General features: G+C 36.3%; 1 protein-coding gene across 1 annotated transcript; it reads right to left on the reverse strand.

Annotated features, from left to right (window-relative positions):
* Nucleotides 1-6: 6 nt before the first annotated feature.
* Nucleotides 7-19,753, reverse strand: cpsf1 (cleavage and polyadenylation specific factor 1). The gene is made up of 38 exons (XM_082186123.1): nucleotides 19,611-19,753; nucleotides 19,131-19,308; nucleotides 18,557-18,584; nucleotides 18,318-18,451; nucleotides 18,145-18,225; nucleotides 17,905-18,056; nucleotides 17,182-17,328; nucleotides 16,658-16,797; nucleotides 15,220-15,330; nucleotides 15,023-15,116; nucleotides 14,837-14,924; nucleotides 14,582-14,713; nucleotides 13,550-13,601; nucleotides 13,372-13,463; nucleotides 13,147-13,221; nucleotides 12,410-12,490; nucleotides 11,099-11,191; nucleotides 10,875-10,988; nucleotides 10,308-10,449; nucleotides 10,036-10,214; nucleotides 8,985-9,124; nucleotides 8,703-8,889; nucleotides 8,092-8,298; nucleotides 7,915-8,004; nucleotides 7,680-7,823; nucleotides 7,045-7,197; nucleotides 6,728-6,844; nucleotides 5,862-5,952; nucleotides 5,692-5,776; nucleotides 4,951-5,092; nucleotides 3,780-3,932; nucleotides 3,509-3,685; nucleotides 2,564-2,630; nucleotides 2,432-2,479; nucleotides 2,179-2,334; nucleotides 1,889-2,018; nucleotides 1,312-1,450; nucleotides 7-261 (listed from the first exon to the last, which is right to left on the reverse strand). The coding sequence occupies exons 2-38, from the start codon at nucleotides 19,272-19,274 to the stop codon at nucleotides 214-216; spliced, it is 4,353 nt and encodes a 1,450-aa protein (XP_082042249.1). The 5' UTR covers nucleotides 19,275-19,308; nucleotides 19,611-19,753; the 3' UTR covers nucleotides 7-213.
* Between the last annotated feature and the right edge of the window lie 1,085 nt (nucleotides 19,754-20,838).

The raw sequence follows: 20,838 nt of genomic DNA on the forward strand, positions 1-20,838 counted from the left end.
AGTATGTTCATTTTCTTTTGGTTTTTACTTACAAAATATTCTATGAAATACAATACCATTTACTGCATTTCATTCTTTCACTCAACAAAAAACAACAACAGTATGACAAATTTGAGTTTTCTGATTTTCTATCAAAACACTGAAATATAAAACGGCGGGCAGAAAGGGAATCTTCAGGTGACGAAATACATTGAGAGTGAGAGCAGAAGCTCTTCAGAAGTGAGCAGTTACTCTCTCAATCTCCAGAAGATCATCCAAGATCTGAAACAAAGAGAGAGCAGAAAAGCTCATGAACAGGAAGGAAGGAAGCATGTGGAGATTATTGCTGTCATTACTGTAGTATCCGAACATTAAACAACGGGTCTACTTCTCTCATTTGATTGGCCGAGTGGCATTCAGTGATGCTGATATTTAATGCTGCCTTTCATATGCAACCGGAATTACTGCAAATATGGAAACAGATTTTAATACTTGAATTTCCAAGTTTGAGGGCCAGTTTTTATGGTTAAACTTTTTTTTCTTTTTTTTACGCGTTAAATAAAAGAAAATAATAAATAGACACTATATAGTCTTAAAAAAAAAAAAAAAAAGGGGGAGGGAACAAAAATTACTAAATGTTATAATTATAAAAATCGAAAACAAAAATTCAATATAAGAACAAAATTAGATGCATACTGTATGCATTTCTAATAGTGAAAATTGCATTTATTTGACTGGATTTCCAGAATCATCAGCAAGCTATCTAGAATGTATTCATCAGCGTGAGTAATGTTTATATGTTTGCCAATGAATGGGATGCTATATTTATATCCAACATCCATTGGATATTAACTACACATTTTCTATACATTTTGACTAATTAAATTTCCCCAAGAAACAGGCAAGAATGAACCTTGCACTCCATGATTCCTATTCTTTCCAACAACAAAACACTTGAACGGGACAAACTCAATTCCGATTTCAGAAGTGGAAAGTAGGACAGTTCTGATGGCAAATGAAGACAGCATTAGTGTTTGTAACAGTATGTGACCGTTGTTTGTTTTTTGGCAAGGTTCAGCTGAGTGCTTTGGCTTCTTTAGGAACTATTTTCAGGTTCATTTATATCAAGTTCTTGTTTTTTTTTATATAAAAAAAGAAAGCGCTAGGTTCCAGCACAATTGCAAGTACTGCTTAATTATATACAATGATTATTCAATATATTTCCATCACTTGTTCATAATTGTCTTCTCCTCTGCCCTGCACTGAGGGTGTATCATTCACTGCTCACTGAGGTAAAGTGTGACAGGAAGTGTCTTGGAGTTCAGTACTCACAATGTCTGACGTTGTGCCGATCTTCTTGGCCAGTTCGCTTCGCTCCATGGTGCTGAGGTACAGGTACTTATTCAGCAGCTCTCCGTCCAGAATGTTCTTCACAGCGTTCTGCAACGTCCGCCGATCATAGTGCAGCATCCTGCAGCAATACACAGTAGGAAATGCTGAGAAATATGCAACAGAAATGTCAAATGTGGCCTGGAAATGTCTTTTACTGAATATAACTTTTTAGTTATGCTCTGCCCTAAAATATTTATTGGCTTTTTATGAAATGCTCACGTAGAGTAAAATTTGCTCACACATCTGTCCATTGAGGGTCTCATTTGTAAAATGTTAAGTATTAATTAATATTAATTGTTTAAATCTGTTCCAAAGACAATTCCAGAGATGCAAACAAATTCCCTGAGATGCAATTGGAAATCTACTCCAATCTCTAAAAGCAATTCCTAAAAAGTTCATGGAAATTCATTGGTCAAAAGCGTTGAATCCCAAGAAGTGGTGTAATGTGACGATAAGCTGGAACGTTGTGGGGTTTCGCTGATTCGCGTCTCTCAGGACTAATGAGAAGAATCAGTACCTGAAAGCCTTTGGGTTGAGCCCAGCATGATGTGGCAGCATGGTGGTGAGGGCGTTCTGCAACATCAGCAGTCTGCGGTACGTCTTCTCCTGCATTGGCAGAAGCATCCCAACGCCACCGTCCAATGTAGCTGCACAGACACAGAATCACAGTTAGGTTTCTAATGAACTGGTTTAACTAGTTTGGGAATTATAAAATAATGATGGCTCAATGATCATGTTTCATGAATGTTGGTTACAAGGGTGCGAAGGTGTTCAAAAGCCTCAAGAGAAGCAGATGAAGAGACCCACCGAACCAGGTGATGTGTTTGTTATCCCAGGTGAGCGCTTTTTTGCTGGCCGTGTCCAGAGTTCCGCGGCATGGCATCCTCCATAAGGCGTTCACGTGAGCGCCCACGTTAAAGTCTGCTCGTCGCAGCAAACGCATGCCCCCGAAACTCTCTTTGGCTAAAGATGGAACAATGAAGGACATGTGTTTGATGTGGTACACTGGGAAAGAGCAGAGTCTAAAAGTATTGCAGAAAGGATGAAATAAATGACTCACCTTCAGGCAGGTACATGTAGACCAACAGGTTTTTGTCTCTGTCTGAAACTAAGAAAGGGTTTAAGAGATCAAATGAGTGACGTTTACAAGAGTGTTTAAACATAAAACAGAATAAGATGGTAAGTCACTTACCTAGAAAACCAAGCTGGTTATTGTCCACCATAAATTCAATGCTATAAACTTCCAGGGGCTTTGCATCCTATGATGAAACAAAAAGAAACATGGGTCAATCAGACCTGTACACATCTAAGTATTTATCAATTTGTCACTATAAGCTGCATAAAGCTGGTGACATCTTTGCGTTCAATTGACTCCGTCTGGCTGGTTCCTCAAGTGAGGACCCTTATAAGAAGTGTGCTTAACTGGACTGAATGTGCACTTGTAGTGTACTTCAAATCTTAAAAGTGCATTTAAAAAAAACTGACTTACAGATAACATGATAATGAAATTGGCATATTTTCAATGATAAAATGATGGCCTTTCTAAATATATATTTAAATAAATGACACAAGTTTCAATAGAAATAACATTAAAGTATATTTTAGTTTTAGTTAAGTAACTGTCAGTACATTCGGCAGTATACTATAACCATATGTCAAAGACAATAGAAATAATTTTGAAATTACATATAAATGTCGGTAAAAAAAGCACTGTAAAGTTCAGCTAACTATTAAAATCTAAATGTAAACTATAATACATTTTCATTATATTGTAAATAACATGCAAATAAGTGTGTGAAAACATGCTACGGTCACAATTAAGTATATTCTTTTTAAGGATATTGTTTCCTTAATGAGTACTCTTTTTAAAAGTATGCTAAAGTGTATTTCTGGACTTTTATGATCAAATTTACAGTGCTATTTTGTTTGACTGCTTTCATCCTCATTAATTTTGATTGTATGAAAAGTAACAGCGTGAACATTCTGTTAAACTTACTTTGTATTCCACAAAAGAAACGTATGTGTTTGAAACTAGTAAATGACAGCATGTTCGTTTTTGGGTGAACTATCCCTTTAAATCCAACTAAATCAAAAAAGGAATTGACTGATATTTGACAGCAAACTCATGATAGGTTACCCTGCTGACGAGCGAGAGCGTCTTGCTCTCTTCCTGGTAGCGCAGCAGAGAGACGCTCTTCATGACATCAGCAGCGAGGATGAAGTTCTTGATGCTGTGCATCTGATGGATGTAGAGCTGCGTGTCGATGAAGGCCATGCCAGTCAGGTCATTATCCCTCAGGCTCCATAAGAAGATCTGCACACACACACACACACAACTCCATCATACAGAATGAACAGAAATGGCATTCTATTTGATGTGATGCAGCACATGTGAACGTGTGTGGTACCTTCTGTCCGATGGCAGACACCAGGTATCCACTGCAGTGACAGAGAGCTGTAACAGGTCCCTTCTGCTCCTTCTCATACAGCACTTTAAACTTATTCTTGGTGAGGGGCTGACCAGGCTCTGGCACGACCTCAATCACATCCACAATCAGGATCTGTCAGACGGAATGAACCCAGGTCAGAAGTTTGATGAAAAGGATTTACGGAAGCAGGGGCTGCATGATTTGAACAAAACATTTAATTGAATTTTTTCTGATAAAAATGGCAATTTTCTGGGGGGGAAAAAACTCTACGTTTGCTGTGCTTGTTTGCAGGGCTGCACAATTTTATAATTATATATCATAATAAATATTATTATAAATAATTATTATTAAATATTAAACAAAATAAGAAATATTACGGTTGCAATATTGCACTGTAAAATGAAGTATTTAGGAAAAACTAATATTTTTATTTTTCAGTACAATAAAAAAAGAGAACTGTAAAATTACAATACTAAGATATCAGCTGTTTTAACTTTTAAGCTGTTTAAAGCACAGATTTCTCTTTTGTTTATAAGCGTTTACATTACAATTATGGAAAGATGATTGGCTCATGTCGCGTTCACAGTTGCACGTTAAAGCGACTCAAACTCGGATGGAGTTTGTGTGGAGCAGCATTTACTGCTTGTGTATAAATGAACGCAGTACTGCGCTTCACTCTGAAACAGGCATCGCAAATATTTATGGAATTAAATCACAGCCGTTGCGATTTATTATTATTGTAATATTAAATATATTAAATTTTTTCCCCAATTTTGAGATCACATGATCACATGAAAAGCAATATTACTCACTCTCACTATATATATATATATAGATATGATATATATATATATGAATGTACTTCCATTTCATTAAAGGGATAGTCCACCCAAAGATTTTAATTAGCCCATGATTTCCTCACCCTCAAGTCACCCTAGGTGTATATGACATTCTTCTTTCAGATGAATACAATCAGAGTTATATAAAAAAAAATTCCTGGCTCTTCCAAGCTTTATTATGGCAGTGAATGGCCGTTTCTGTTTTGAAGTCATGGGCTAATTTACATTTTTGGGTGAACTATCCCTTTAATGCACTACTACTTACTGCACCTGTCAGGAGTGTTTACAGATGTATGTAAGTGAAGACTCACTCTGCCCCTACAGGTGACCTCCTCTCCCTGCAGGAGGCACGTGCCCACGGCCACGTATCCCTTCAGCCCTGATACGGTCTCCTGACTCTTCAGAGCCACTGTCTTCATGCACGTCACATGCTCCCACTCCTCCAGGTCAATGCTGACGAAGACAGTTCAACAATATCATACAGACTGTTCTGTTTATTTTTCGTGATAGTCATCATTTACTCACCCTCATGTCATTCCAAACCATTAAGTTAATTTAAAATAAAAATTTACTTTTCTGTCCCTCTAAAGAAAGTTAATGCAAACAAAACTTTATGCATCATAAAGACACATCAAATATAGTAAACTGAAGCTCAATTGTACTTGCTTGACATATGAAAACCAATGAGGTTTGAGCTTCCGTTTACCATATTGATGTGCGCTTTGTGTTGATCAATGTTTAAATGTGAATAAAAGCCTAAATTAAATCTGTTGTTCATCATATAAAGTGATCGTGTCTCTTTAGAAGACTTGAATGAAACCACTATTCACATGGATTACTTATATGATTTTTATGAACTTTTTGAAGCTTGAAAGTTGTGTTTACCTGGACTTTCAATGAAGGGACAGAAATCTCTCAAGTTTCATTAAAAATATCTCCATTTGTGTTTCGAAGATGAACAAAACTCTTATGAGTTTGGAATGACATGAGGGTGAGTAAATGCTGACAGAATTTAACTATCCCTTTAAGTGAAACATGAAGGTGGTTCTCACCGTGTGTTTGGGATGGCCTCCCAGCTGACCGGAGAGATAAGCTGAATGGAGAATTTGTCCTGCTGAGGGCTGATGTACCGCTCATCTGAGAGAACAATTAAACTATTAATACCCCATCAAATCAGACACTTTCACTTTCTCCATGTACACATCCAAACAAAGTGTCACACCTCTTTCAATGGTCTCAAACTCCTTCTCTTCTCCAGTCATTCTGGGAATACGAGTGCACTGATCTTTAACACTGCTGCACACAGCATATACCTGAAACACACACAATGGACCACGTATGAACACATGACTGCACACATTTACATAGCAACACTCATTTAATGCTGAACACTATTGTTATTTATGCAAAGAGCAATCATAACAGATCTCATTTACATATGAAATCTTAAAGGTACAGCAGCAAAAACAGCCAGCCTAATTCTAAAGATGCAATCACAATAGCGAAATTTTGCGGTCACTGTCCATTGCCAACAGAGTAGCGATGCCTGAAGCACCGACCACACAGAAATAACTTTCAAACAAAACAACTTTCTGTTGGTGTAAACAGCCTTTTTTGTGCGACTAACTGGAACACGAGTGAAATATTCTAACTTTTTCACCCTAATGCGAATTTTGTTGAAATTACTGGATTTCGCATGGCAAAAATTTCGCAGAGCGGCGATAAATTTGACTGTGTCTTTCTTTTTTCTGCGGAACACAAAAGAAGATATTTTGAAGAATGTTGGTAACCAAATGGTTTCTGTTCCTATTGACTTCCAATGTATTTTTGCCAATACAACGGAAGAAGTCAATGGTCACCAAAAGTGTTCGGCTACCAAAATATTTTGTTTTATGTTCCAGCGAAGAAAGAAAGTCAAACAGGTTTGGAAAAACATGAGTGTTAGAACATGATGACAGAATTTTGATTTGCGGGTGAACTGTCCCTTTACGGGTCATACATAGTTTAAATTTATACGTTTAAAAATGATGCTAAATTATGACTACATTCAGTGAACTCCTTATCTAGATCCCACAGCATTTGTATTACCTTGGATTCCATGTGGTACGACACATAGTGGACGGTACACCTGAGTGGAATCTTGCGGACAGGCCAGGGAGCATCGTATGAGAGGTAAGTGGGTAACACACTAATCCTCAGCTCGCCCTAAAGAGGCAAATGCACTTCAGTTACACATTAACCCGTCAAGATCATCTTCCCAAGATATCCTGATGCATTGAAGGGTGAATAACACTTTTAATATAATATTAAACACACATTATATTATTTATTATAATAACACAGTCATTTAAGTCATTTAACATCCAATACCAAACGCTAATGTACATTTAAGAACTTGTTTGTACCTGTTTGTTGAAGTAAAGGAATCCTTTGGGGCAATTGATATTGTGAAAGGGAGAGAAGGACTCAATAGCGCCATCTATTGTCATGGGGTGGAGCCGCATTGCCCCACGAGAGGTCACCAACATCCAGTGAGGAGACGGCCCGCAGATAAACACCTGAAAAACAGCGCCAACCCATATGTAGTGCTTATTTAACAAATTTAAGCTTGGCATTAGGAAGAAAAAAATTGGATAAACTGTTCAAATCGGTGCCAATGTATTGTATGCCAGCTCTGATAACTTGCCAGCAGTTTTGTTATTGTTAACAAAAACTATTGAAAATAAATTTGGGTAATTGAAATTAAGCTGAAATAAAATAGAAATATAGAAATATTAGATATTTTTCCTTGCCAACTAAGTACTAAAGTACTAAGAACTCAAATTACTAAAACTGAAACAAGAATTAATTAAAACTAAAAGAAATGTAAAAAAAAAAAAAAAAAACGGATAAAAAAAGACTACAATAGTATGAAAAGAATACAAAAATAAACTTAATTACCTTATATACATTTAGAATTTAACACAAAGTAAAGGCACCGATAAAAAAAGAAAATGACCAGAAATATACAGTTTTTAAACCAAGTCACAGACAGACGTACCCCTGCGTATCCTGAGATGTCCTGGAAGTATCTGAATCTGGCCACACGACCCTTGACCACCAGAGTCTCCTCTCCCTGACCCTCAGGTTTCTTGTCCTTTCTAATTTTGGACTTCTTCTCTCTGAAGTTAATGTTATGAGGCATCTGACAGGAAGAAAACAAAGCCATCACTCTTCATCGTTCAAGCATCATTAGAGTAAATGTCCAGAGGAGAGTATTTAGTGTTAGCTTGTACCTTCTTAAAGCGCACTTTCAGGTTGCTCTGAGCTTGCTGCTGGTCGTATGGAAAGGCCTCATAGATCAGAAGCTCTTGATCAACATGTGCCTGTCAAGATATGATTGACAAATTCAGTCAAATTAAAACCGTAAACTTCATCTCATCCAGAAGAGCAGGTTTCTGTGATAAACTTACCAGCAGGTAAGGACGGCTGTGGTTGTAGCCTAACGACACAAGAGAAACTTCTTTGACCAATGGGATGTCTCCCTGCCTCGTCACTTCCTCCTTTTTGAGCTCCCCTTGCGTAGCCGATTGGCTAGCAGAGCTGTCAACCAAAACACGTTGACCAACAGGGAAATTTTTCACTAGGAAAACCAAGCGCCAGTCGGGAATCTGGTAGATCTGATTAAGAAACGACAAAAGAATTTTAACAACCGATAATAAGAATAAAACACAAATTTTATGTTTTACATGTGCTATATATGAGAGCTTATACCATGAAATAGCCTCTAATCACTAATTTAGTGTCATTGATGTATCATACTAAGCAACCATAAAGGAAGATAAACTTTTCATCTTTGTATTTTTGGGTAAATTATATGGATTTTAGAGTCATAAAAAGGGACATTTTAAAATTTAATATGAAATAATAAAATATTTAAAAAGTAAAGAATTATATTTAAAAATATGTATTTTTAAACTTATTTTTAAAAGAATTACAAAACATTCTTTTCACCACAAATCCAACTTAAATTCACACAGCTCTTTCAAGGAAATCTCTGTAAATCAGTGAGTATGTTCGTCACCTCCATGACTCCGTTCTCTCTGACCAGCAGGCACCAGTGTGACGGCTCCAGTCTGTTCTGGCCGCCCTCTCTTCCTGTCTGAGACGAGTTCCCTCCTGCAGAGCCGCGGTTGGACTCTTCTTTACTAGGGCTGGTCAGAGGGTGCGACTCCCCATACAGCATCTCCTCCTCATCATCCAATGCATTACTGGCACAGAACATGAGGGAAAGAAAATGAATAATTATAGACAAAATTCAAAAGACTGGAAATAATAGCATTTAAAAAAATGAGTGAGTGGATACCTGATGTCCTGGATAATGGTCTCTGTCTCTGATTGGGTTCTGATGGGAGCTTCCTCTTTGGCCAGGAAGTTGGCCTTGTTCTCAGTGGTAAACATGCCACTGACGTCACGGTATGCACATAATGTTATAACACGTGATTGCTGAGAAAAAATTAGAATCGGTCGTATTGAGAACACTTTAAAAAATATTCAACATTTAATGTATTTCAGTACATTACTGTATTTCAGTAAAGAGAATCTAATGAGATTAATGGCAATTACAAAAAAAAAGTTTTTTTATTTGTATTATTGTGCGTTTATATATGTATACGTGTATATGCATATATATTATTTATACTATGTTACCATTTGCTACTATTTGAACCAAATAAAAGCAAGAAAAAAAATGTGAAAGAAAGAAAATGTGTTTGTCATGAAAGAAAAAAAAAAATAATAATTTTAAACTTCGGTCCTAAACATAGGAATCATTTTCTTTATTTGCTTTAGATTTAAAGGTAAAATACAGTTTTTCAGAAAATACATTTCATGAGTTCAGCATAAAATACACTACTGTTCAAAAGTTTGGGGTTTTTTTCAGCAAATATGAACTAATTGGATCAAAAGTGATGGTAAAGGCAATTATAATGTAACAAAAAATTCTATTTCAAATTTTTTTTTTTTTTTTTTTACTTTCTTATTCATTAAAGAATCCTGAAAAAAATATCAGTTTTCACAAAATTATTAAGCAGCACAACTGTTTTCAACACTGATAATAATAAAAATTGTTTCTTGAGAAGCAAATCATCTTAGAATGATTTTTGAAGGATCATGTGACACTGACTGGAGTAATGATGCTAAAAATTCAGCTTTGTCATCACATTTTAAAATATATTTAAATAGAAAGACAGAACGTATTTTAAATTGTAATAATACTTCACAATATTTCTTTTTTAACTATATTTTTGATCAAATAAATGCAACTTTGGTGAGCAATAGAGACTTCTTTCAAAAGTATTTTAAAAAGTCTTAGTGACCCCAAACTTTTGAATGCTGAGATATGTGCATGGACTGACCGTGTGGATTTGTGGTTTCTGCAGTGCCAGGCGGTGGCTCTTCCCCATGTACGAGTCACTCTTCAACACAAACATGGTGACCACTCCCTCTGCTGTCATGATGACCACGTAAGGATCGGCCACAGAGCAGTGCACTATGGGAGAGCCCAGGTCCACAGGTATAAAGTGGAGCTGTGTCACTGAGTGCAAGAAGAAACAGAGACCAGATGAAATTCAGGTCATCCATCATATGATCATAGTTAAAAAAATACACTGATGATGTGCTCACTTACCTCCCTCTAGCAGTCTGATGCCCATAGGAGACACCTGGATGATGTATTTATTGTCTCCGATGTTGCCTGCATACACAGTGGGACCCTGTGTGGCGAAACCACTAGTGTCCAGCTCCATAATCTCCTGACCAGTCTGCAGGATCTGAAACACACACAGCAAGAGCAATGAAACACTGTAAAGCTGAGGTCACATTAGCAAAATTACGGCGAGATTTCATGGGCAAGTGACTGCAAGCATTATGATTGGTTGAAACGTATCCAGTGAGCATGAAGCTCATATGAGATAGCAGTGATGGGAATATCTGTCAGCCTGGAATGACATACTAGCATACCGCTTAGTATAATAGATTGCAAATAACTCTTGGCAGTCTAATAAAAAAAATGAGTTAATAAGAGGTTAAAAATTGTGGCAGTACATTAAATGGAAGGTCAAGTCAAGTGTATTACAATACTGCAGTGCGCTCTATTCTATGCCCATACAGTGGATGTGCAAAATATATACTGCATACAGTCAACACAGTAAAAGTAATATGGTAGTATGTTATACAGAATATAGCCTGTGAATACCATAGTAGAGTCTTCTCTACTGAGGATGAGGAAGCCGTGTTTGTTCTTGTCATCCTCCACTGTGGGCTCCTGCTTCTCCTCCTCAGGACCCTCACTATCGCCCTCTGCTGGAGACTGCAGACATATAGCAAAGCAGTTCAAGTAAAAACGCTTAACAAGAATACTATTTGTGATTTATCAAATAGAAGACATAAGAAAAGTGAAAGGTGGCTGCAACAAATCACCTTTTCAGGTTTCTCCTCACAGTATATGACTGTCCACATGTCATGGCATCCAGGAAGTTCAAACGTTGTGACCACCTGCGGTCTGATGCTTTTCTATAAACCAGCAAAATATATCACAAGTTTAATATAATAATGTAATAATGGTTGACATACATGTACTTTTCAAATACCAGTGGCCAATATATTGTCAACATATACAGTATGTGAGGCCTATAATGCCAACACTGCAAAAAGTGCTTTTTTTACTCCGTATTTCTGTGGTTTTGCAGAACGAATATATAAACACTCTTAAATCAAGACATTTAATTGAAATGCAAAATGGCATAAGATAAGAAGCCTTGTTTCTGAGAAATGTATTATTAAAGGTGCAGTAAGCGATTTCTGAGAAACGCTGTTGAAAGTGGATCGGACCGAGCACCACAACACACAATTTTAGCCAATCATCAGTAGGGGGCGTATACACTTATGATGGAAGAGAGAGAGTGAGCAAGAGGGAGATTTGAAGAAAGACTGTAGAAAGACAGAGACATTACAAAAGAGAAAAGGTCAAAATATCACAGGAAAAAGAGGAGTTATGATCAGGCAAGAACTTTAGGATCCACGTTAATATTGGAAAAAACTCAGCAATGGTGTTGACTCTTGATTTTCACATGGTTTGTCTTAAGCATTTAAAAACATCGCATAGGCATATAAAACAAAATAAAAAAAACTTGATCGCCATTCAAATCTGGTCTCCATATGAGTTTCATATGCATCTCCTGAGACTTGCCATCAGATTTTGAAGGAAGGGACACACCTTTTCATTCTTTATTACCGTTTTCCACATTTTAGATTAATAGTAAAATTAGTAAAACTATATAACAAATAGAATTATGGGAATTATGTAGGAGACCAAAACTATCTTATATTTCTTCGTCAAAGTCGTTTTTTAAGACACATCTGAGATCAAAACACCTGAGATGCATGTTAATACCAGGTGTAAATGGGGCTTCATAATGAACGCATTTGCACTTAACACTTGACAAATAACACTAGTTTCATGCATCCTGTGTGAAATGCATGAGCAGTGCATCAGCAGTGTGCCTCTGCTGTATCTCGGGTGTTTTAAAGGCCTCTCCAACCATCTCTGAGGCAGCCCTGGTAAAGCCCAGACGTCACTGTAGCACCCGCACAAACCTGCGGCAGACGAGCCTCACCGCCGCAGGACAGAGTGCTGTGCATTTCTGCTTTAACATGCAGAACATGCAATTGCCATCCATGATTACAGGACCAGGAGTACACAGGTGGCAGTGTCTGCAGTAATAACCATACCTGCAGTACAGAAAGAGCTCCATTCTTGCCGTATCCTGAGCACACCACCACCTCCAGATCCGGCTCTGGGTTAGTTTGAAACTGATGGAAGAATTGACATTGTATTACAATTAATCAGAAAACCAATATTTTTTCCCAACCCAACCGTTAAATGGAACTGCCAGATCTTGTTAGAAAAAACAGATTGTGTCTCTTCAGAAAACTAAACCGCTCAATTCATTTGGATTAGTTTTATGATCTCTTTATGAACTTTTATGAAGCGTCACATTTTCAGTTGTATAGCTGTCAATGGAGGCACAGAAAGCTCTCAGATTTCATCAAAAATTTCTTCAAGATGAACGAAAGACTTACGTGTTTGGAACGACATGAGGGTGAGTAATTCATGACAGAACTTTATTTTTGGGTGAACTAATACTTTAATGGTGACGTTGAAGTCATGCAACCATGGTATAGTTTGTTTAGTGTCTGTAATTTTCACCTTCATTCAGCTTTTTACTTCTGGTGATTGGATTTAGGCTTCAAAATTCATAAAAGTTGTGTTCATTTGTGAAGATTATCATGATGATTATCATAAACTTTTGTTGGTCACAGAGCTTTATTTTCTGTAATAATCCAAACAACAATGGAAAAATCCTAACAGATTTTAGTCAAGGGAACCAGGGTGATGTGAACTTTCGAGGGTTAGCTTACAAAAATACATCATCACTGCAGTACTCTATAGAGAAAATAAAAGGTACCTCTTCAGACAGGAAGGCCGGTTCTCCCATGGAGGCACTGGCACAGGGTCCAATGTTCAGTATGCTGTCACAAACCTGGACATAAGCATCAGATGGCCCGTCAAATCAAGTTCAATACATCATTTCGTACAGGCAACAACATTTGAAATGTACATACGTTGTATTCACAGTCCCTAAAATTGTAAATGAAATGTGTTATAGAGATCAGATTAGATAGGACCTCACCTCAAATGAGTATGTAGCCAACTGAGTGCCTGACTGAGCCTCACTCCCGTACACCTCAATTTCATCCAGCTCATCAGGTAGATTCCCCTTACCTGAACACAGCAACTCACACACATATATCCAAAACACACTAACACAAATATCTGTTCATGTAAAACACTGCGATTAATTACACTACCTGCCCAGTTAGTCGTGGAATCCACACGCTTCTTTTTATTTGGAGGCTCTTCCTGGAAGATAGAGGCATTTAATATAAGGGATGAAGCTTCAGGTTTCTTTTTACAAAAGATTTTATGTTTAAAAGGGACATTTCATGAAAATGTATTGTGAATGACAAAACTATCATTTGGCTGGATCTCAGCATTAGAAAAAGAGTGGCTAAATCTTATTTTTAACAAGATATTTGATCATTTTGGTCAAATCTTAACAGTTTATGTGACTGGCAAAACCAGAAGTGTATAAAAAACAACTGCAGTGATGGACAACTTACTGCTGCAGCATATGTGCGTTCATTCCAGAACGTGCACTTTTAGTGTACTTCTAAATACACTACAACATAATCTTTTTTTTATATATAATTGCAGATATTAATGAAATAAAAGGCCACAAGTGTCCTTAAAGAGAGATCAATTTCATGACTGTTTCATGACTATGTGACTACATTTAAGTACACTTTTACAAAGTGCACTTTCGAATAATGTAAAATTTAAAGTTTTGTTTTAAGGTACATTTTAAATCATTGTCCTAATCTTTTGTCATGCTTTAAAGTACACTTATTTTGATGTGTTGACTAACATACTAAAGCACATGTAAAGAGCTTGATTATAGTTTTAACTGTAGTGTAAAATTCAATAAAAAGTTAATAGTCTTTAAATGTAGTAAATTGCAACATTATCATTACAAATATATTAATACAATTCAAGATATTAAAGTATATTTTGGTTTCCCATAACTGCTTTCCAGTACATTCAGCAGACTCAAAAAGACAATAGAACTAATTATGAATTTACATATATTATAATACATTTTCATTTGCTTGCAAATAGCATCAGATGACCAGTCAAATCTAGTTCAATTAACAATTAACATGCAATTAAGTGTAATTTAGTTTGCACTGAAGTATATTCTATAAAAGTATATCATTTCCGTAATAAGAACTCTTTTAAAAGTATACTAAATGGATGTTTTCTTCACAAGGGATCACACACACCTGTTTCTCTTTATCCTCATTCTCTTTGCCCTCTTCTATAAGTGTTTCCTGAATTTTCTCTGTGTACCTGAGCAGCAGTGAGTTGCCCAGACGAGAGCCTAAGAACAGATAACCGGCCTCCATTGTCATCATCTGAGAGGAGAGAGATGGAAGGAGCGTGTGAGTGTCTGTGAGCAAGCACAGAGGATTGAAGTCTGATGTTTTCTAAGACTGTGAAGTATGTTTTAAGTGGCTTTGACACATCGAAACACTCACACAGGTGGTCAGGACACTGGCGGCAGCCTTATCGAAGTGGAACGCCCGCACGCTCCTCATGCCATCTGTGATGAGCGTCAACACGTAACTGCACACACGAAAAGACACTCAGTCAAGAAACACTCGAAATCAAATGACCAGTTTACACCAATCCAGTTTTATGGTCATAAAAACAAAAGATCTCACATTTCTCCTCCTTTTAGTGAGATAACCATCTTATCGGAAGTAATGAAGGATGCTTGAGAACAATCCAGTGTGATCTTCACTTCCTCCTGTGGCTCTAAAGAGCAAAAAAGATTGAATGGAAACATCAAAGTGAATAAAACTCATCAATTACGGTAGTAATCATAAAGACTTTATGAAAAAGTCTCAGAAGCACTTACTCAAGGGGAAAGCTGTGGTGCCATTGGTCTGACTGTTGAGTGACACTCCAAATGGAGGAACACTCTGGTTTAGATACAGCAAGGAATTCACAGCGAACACCACAACTCCACCTGAAGAAAAAACACAACATTATCATGCAAAGAGCTTCACGGGTTGGATGCTGGGATGCTGGAGTTTTCATGTATACTGGACACTGACTTGCTGTTCCTTCATTTTCTGGTAAAAATCGCCTAATTTATACATGTCTAGTCTACAAAACTCAACAAAATTTCAAGCATTTAAGCAGGACCATTTGAATCAGAAGGTCTTCATGTTCCTGCTGTCACATTTAAATGTTTAAATTATATTAATCATTCATAATGCATTTAGAGAGAATATTGGTTTAAATTCATATAGTTGAAATACAGGCTTTTGAAACGTTAAAAGTTAAATTAAGACTCAAAAATGTAAACATTACACACAAAGAACTCTAAATATTCTTTTTCTGATAGGATATAGTAAAATGTATTCATTAAGTGTAAGGAAACTGTTCTCAATCTCTATAAAATACAAACTGTCACCATAATACAGTGGTTCTCAACCATGGGTCCGGGGTCCACTAGGGCCTCAGCAAACTTCCAAGGGGTCCTCAAGATGACTTACAACGAATTCAAATACGACAAAATATAAAATATTTCAAGATGTGTCTTATTTAAATTCCCCCCCATCAACAACTGTTTGTGTTCTTTTGAAGAACCAGAATTCCAACAGTCGTGGGAAACTTGGGTATATGAGGAAGGCTAATTTAAAAAGTGTGATTTCTAGACCCATAAAAGTCAGGTCAATTAATAAAATCTTATAATGAATAAATATCTTACTAATTAGTTCTAAAATATTTTATCGGGTGGAAATAAAGTTTAAAATATTTGTAAAACAATCCCTAATACTTATCCAGTAAATAAAGGACGACTGGTAAGAGTCCTAAAACTTCTTGAATCCTGAAAATTAATTATTCTAATGATTTTATTATTAATTAACAAAAACAAGGGGTGCAAATAACTGTAACTTCCCAAAATAACTGTAACAAAGGACGAACTGTACACTTTACAGCTCAAATAATACAGGTTTTGACAAAAACAAAGTTTTATAAAATGCCGTGCTCAATTAAATCATCACCTTTTGGAGGTTAATAATCACATTAAACCAGATCTCAATTCCTGTTTTCTGTTGCCAAATTTAAGACCTCTTGAAATGCTAATTAAGACTTTTCTTAAACCATTTAAGATATTTAAGACTTTTTATTGCTTTAAATTTGATACAACTGAATTTAAGACTTTTTAAGGACCCGCAGGGACACTGTGGGGGAGTCAAAAAGGTTGAAAATCACTGCCATAAAACCAGAGATTAATGTCTACATGAAGCTCTTGCAGGTAGAGGCAAATATGGAAGACATTTTACCGATGGGTTTGGGAACAGCCATGACCTGAGTGCAGTCAAAGGGCAGGTTACTCAGCGACCAGATGACTGGATGAACCTTCTGCATGATGTTTAGAGAGATTGCCACGATACTGCACGTGTCCTGACGAACTGCTACACGCCTAGCCACAACAAACACATCTGTTTATCAGCATGTGGAGAGATGCCTCAATAAAACTCATACCCCTGGATTTCACAGACAAGGCTTAAGCCTAGTCCCTGACTGAAATGCATGTTTGAGCTGTTTTAAATGACAGCAACTTGCACTGACATATTTTACAAAAGTCAGTGTCATTGTTTTGTCTCAAGATGCACCCCAGTAATTCTAAGGCATGTTTGTAAAAGCTACTTAAATGCCCTAATTGAACTAAGGCCTTATCCTGGCTTAATCAAAGCCATGTCTGTGAAACCAGGCCTAAGTGTGTCATGATAAAGACTCATTGCATATGATTGAGACAGGAAATGTATATGTAATGAAGTGTTGATAAGCAGATAAACAGTCATACCCCGGCCACGTCTGATTGGGCTCAAACAGAATAAGAAGTGTGGGCTCGTAGTAACCATGGAGAAACTTCATATCGATGATGTTTAGGAGCTTCTCATCCAGTTCACGAACATCAATTATGTAACTGGGTAGGAAACTCGATTTCTGCCTGAAAGAAGAGAAACATTGTCATTGAAATCATGCTGCAAAAAATTACTCGTTTCATTTTAATAGAGTCTGATACACTACTGTTCTTTCAGTCTTTTTTGAAAATAAAATCAAAAATTTAAACAATATGCATTAAATTGATCAAAAGTGACAGTGAAGACATTTATAATGTTACAAAAGATTTCTAATTCAAATAAATGCAGTTGTTTTGAACTTTCTATTCATCAAAGAATCTTGAAAAAAAATCAGGTTTTCCACAAATTTACTAAGCAGCTCAACTGTTTTTAAAAATAAATGTTCCTTTTTGCAGCAAATCAGCATATTAGAATGATTTCTGTAGGATCATGTGACACTAAAGACTGGAGTAATTCAGCTTTGCCATCACAGGAATAAATGACATTAACAATATATTAAAATAGAAAACGGTTATTTGGAATTGTTATAATATTTCACAATATTACTGTAATGTTTGATCAAATACATGCAAATTCATACAATAACATAAATCGCTAATTTTTGAATGGTAGTGTAATCATTTTAAAATGTGTGCAAATATTTAGAAAATATTTGTTTGTACCCCTCTCCCACAATCCCTTCTTGATCGTCGGTCAGCGTGTCCCTCCTGAAGGGCAGAACCACCAGGCAGGTGCCGTACACCAGCATGACAGCGCAGCGGTTTTCTGGGTCCACTCGCACCATTGGAATGTGCACATTCTGAACAAATCCTTCCTAAAGTGATCCAGAGATACACCACAGATCAATCAAAACATCTTCACAGAACAGCAGTTCAACACATGCTCATGAACGCAATACACACTCTCAACTCTGGTTCCTCAAAATAGTGCAGTGACAGAGTCTTGAGGTCATGTGTGCCTGGATCATACTCCACAATTGAGAGCTGAAAGGGGGAAAAAAACATGCAAACATTAGACTGACTTATTATTTAAACTCTTTTTTTGCAGGAAGTAGCTTTGATGTTGTCAAACACACCTTGGCATCTTTGAAGCTCAGAAGCAAGGCGTCTCTGTTGGTGGCCGCGAGCTGAACACTGGCCATGGACATCACATTTCCAAAGAGAGAGAAAGACGCCACCTGCTCCAGTTTCTCTTTACGGCTCTTGCCATCTACAAGGTTTATTATTGAACATAATAATAATAATAATAATAATAATTAAATCCATCTTAATCTACAGAATACTTGATTATGGATAATAAAATTAAAAGACCTACCTGATGGCTTTTCTGATTTGGAAGTGCTCTAGAATGAAATTAGAACAAATGATTAATATTTCCATTAATGACTCATATATTTTAAAATCAAAGAAAACCGAACAAAGTGGCATTTATTTTACAGTAAAATCACACTCACACTTCAGGTTTAAAATGATAAAAACAAATACTCGTAATAATTGCGCTTTTTTAAAATGTTTTTGAAATTAGTCTCTTATGCTCACCAAAGCTACATTTATTTTGTCATAAATACAGCAAAAAAAAAAAAGTATTATTGTTAAATATTACAATAAGGGTATATATTTGGTGGTCATTGAGGAGATTCCCCCTTCCATATGTAAAGCGCTTTGAGAAGCCAGAAAAGCGATATATAAATGTAACGAATTTCTATGTGTGTGTGTGTGTGTGTGTGTGTGTGTGTACACCACACTTGTGGTTCCTCTGATCGGACACCTATGTGAACTGACTTCATACATCCACTTATCCACTATCTTAAATTATAGTTGCTGTGTCTAAATATCTTTGATTTGACAGCTTTTCTAAAGCAGAGACATTAAACACTCTCCACCCTCACCTCCACATCATAAATGATCCTGTAGACATACAGCTGAGATGTCCCTGCCACCACCAGGTTTTTCTCCTGGCTGGAAATGAAGTTGCAGTACACGGCAAACTCCACAGCAGTGGGCGGATGAGCCTGACGGTAAACTGCATACATGATGAAGAGCAGCTCCTCTCAGAGTCAGCAGCACCTTACGAACCAAACACAGTGTGAAGACTAACGTTACAGTTTCATACTGATGATGTTTGCTTCATATCTCACTCTTTACAAGCTGTACAGTGGGACTTTATATTCTCTAACACTAACACACAACCGATAATGCGCTAAATATACACACTCGCTGATTTATTTGATCGATTTAATGGTTTCTACGTATATTTTAACGTTTTATTGACATTATTTGCATCTCAAGCATGTCCTGCTAACATGCTAGCTAGCTGTATTTGATCATAATAAACAATATGTAGATACGCAAAATAAACTCTAACATACCTGCGAATTATTATGCAAATTTTCAAATGAGCCCTTTGATCACTGGGTCTCATGAATATAGATATTTAACACCAAACTCAGCACATTATCAGCACAGTGGACAGCACTTTTTATTCATTACACATCCCAGAATTACTCGCGCTAGCAGTGCTACGCTGAAATGTGTCCGACATGCGCAATGTGCGTAACATGAGTTCCTGCCACTGCGAGGAATAATGCGCATTTTTATTCACCCTACTTTGAATTTATCGCTCGATAAATAGAGTATTATTACCGGTAGTATTTTAATAAATATAAAGTCAGGTAAATAGTCAGTAATAAAATAAGAACAACTGAACAAATTACAAACAATAACACAAATAAATACAATCAGGACAAGACTGAGGGGGATGGGGGCCTATGCTACAAATGACCTCAACTAGAACATTATGGAGTAGCACAAAATACACAAAAATTAAAATATGATTTGAGATTCCTAGAACAATTCATATGCAACGTGCCTATAGTCAAAGTTTAGAGGTCATATTAAATCGACATTATAAAATACAGGATGTGCTCTCTCAGTTGAGAGAATATATAAACCCTGAAATAACACTGAGCAATAAAGCCAGAGATGAACAGTTTTTTTTTTTTTTTTTATGTCATATCTGTGTCCTCTTATGTCAGATTCTTACATTTAATCAATAAATTCAATCCGAATAAAAAGTATGGCTATTACCAATCAAATCAAATCAATACATATTTGTATTTACACTTAAATGCAGCTCAAACAGAGCATGAATGGATTTACACTGCAATCATAATTGCATAATCAGTGTTAATGCATTAATAATTAATTACTGTTTTTTTATTTACTTTTCCTCCAAAAAGTAAAGGATTACTTTTTTCTTTCTAATTACCTACTTCCGATGTAATTCCTGTATAGACTACATAACAATTCTATATAAAACAATAGTAGCTTTATCATCAAAATTATGTTAAAATGTAATGTAACCTTCCTTTAAATACTTTGGTCAATTCAAGAATAATTTCTGCAATTTTATATTAATTATTTGAAAGAATTAAAAGAGCAGTTTCATGTCTAGCTTTACATTGTTCAACTGCTCAAGGTTGATATGGGATTGGGAAAATAATTAGTAATAAGTAATGGAATTATTTTGAGAGAGAGTAATTAGTAGTAACCTAATTACACTGTTGAAGATGTAATTAGTAGCTTGTAATTAATTAC

Source organism: Leuciscus leuciscus (genome assembly GCF_965113295.1).
Source record: "Leuciscus leuciscus genome assembly, chromosome: 12".
Lineage (NCBI taxonomy): Eukaryota > Metazoa > Chordata > Actinopteri > Cypriniformes > Leuciscidae > Leuciscus > Leuciscus leuciscus.

Coding starts and splice junctions, on each gene's coding strand:
- cpsf1 (XM_082186123.1), bottom strand. CDS start 19,274: ATGTATGCAGTTTACCGTCAGGCTCATCCGCCCACTGCTGTGGAGTTT. Junction 13,464..13,549: donor TTCCACGACTAACTGGGCAG/GTAGTGTAATTA, acceptor TGCTGTGTTCAG/GTAAGGGGAATCTACCTGAT. Junction 3,686..3,779: donor TGTCTGCCATCGGACAGAAG/GTACCACACACG, acceptor GTGTGTGTGCAG/ATCTTCTTATGGAGCCTGAG.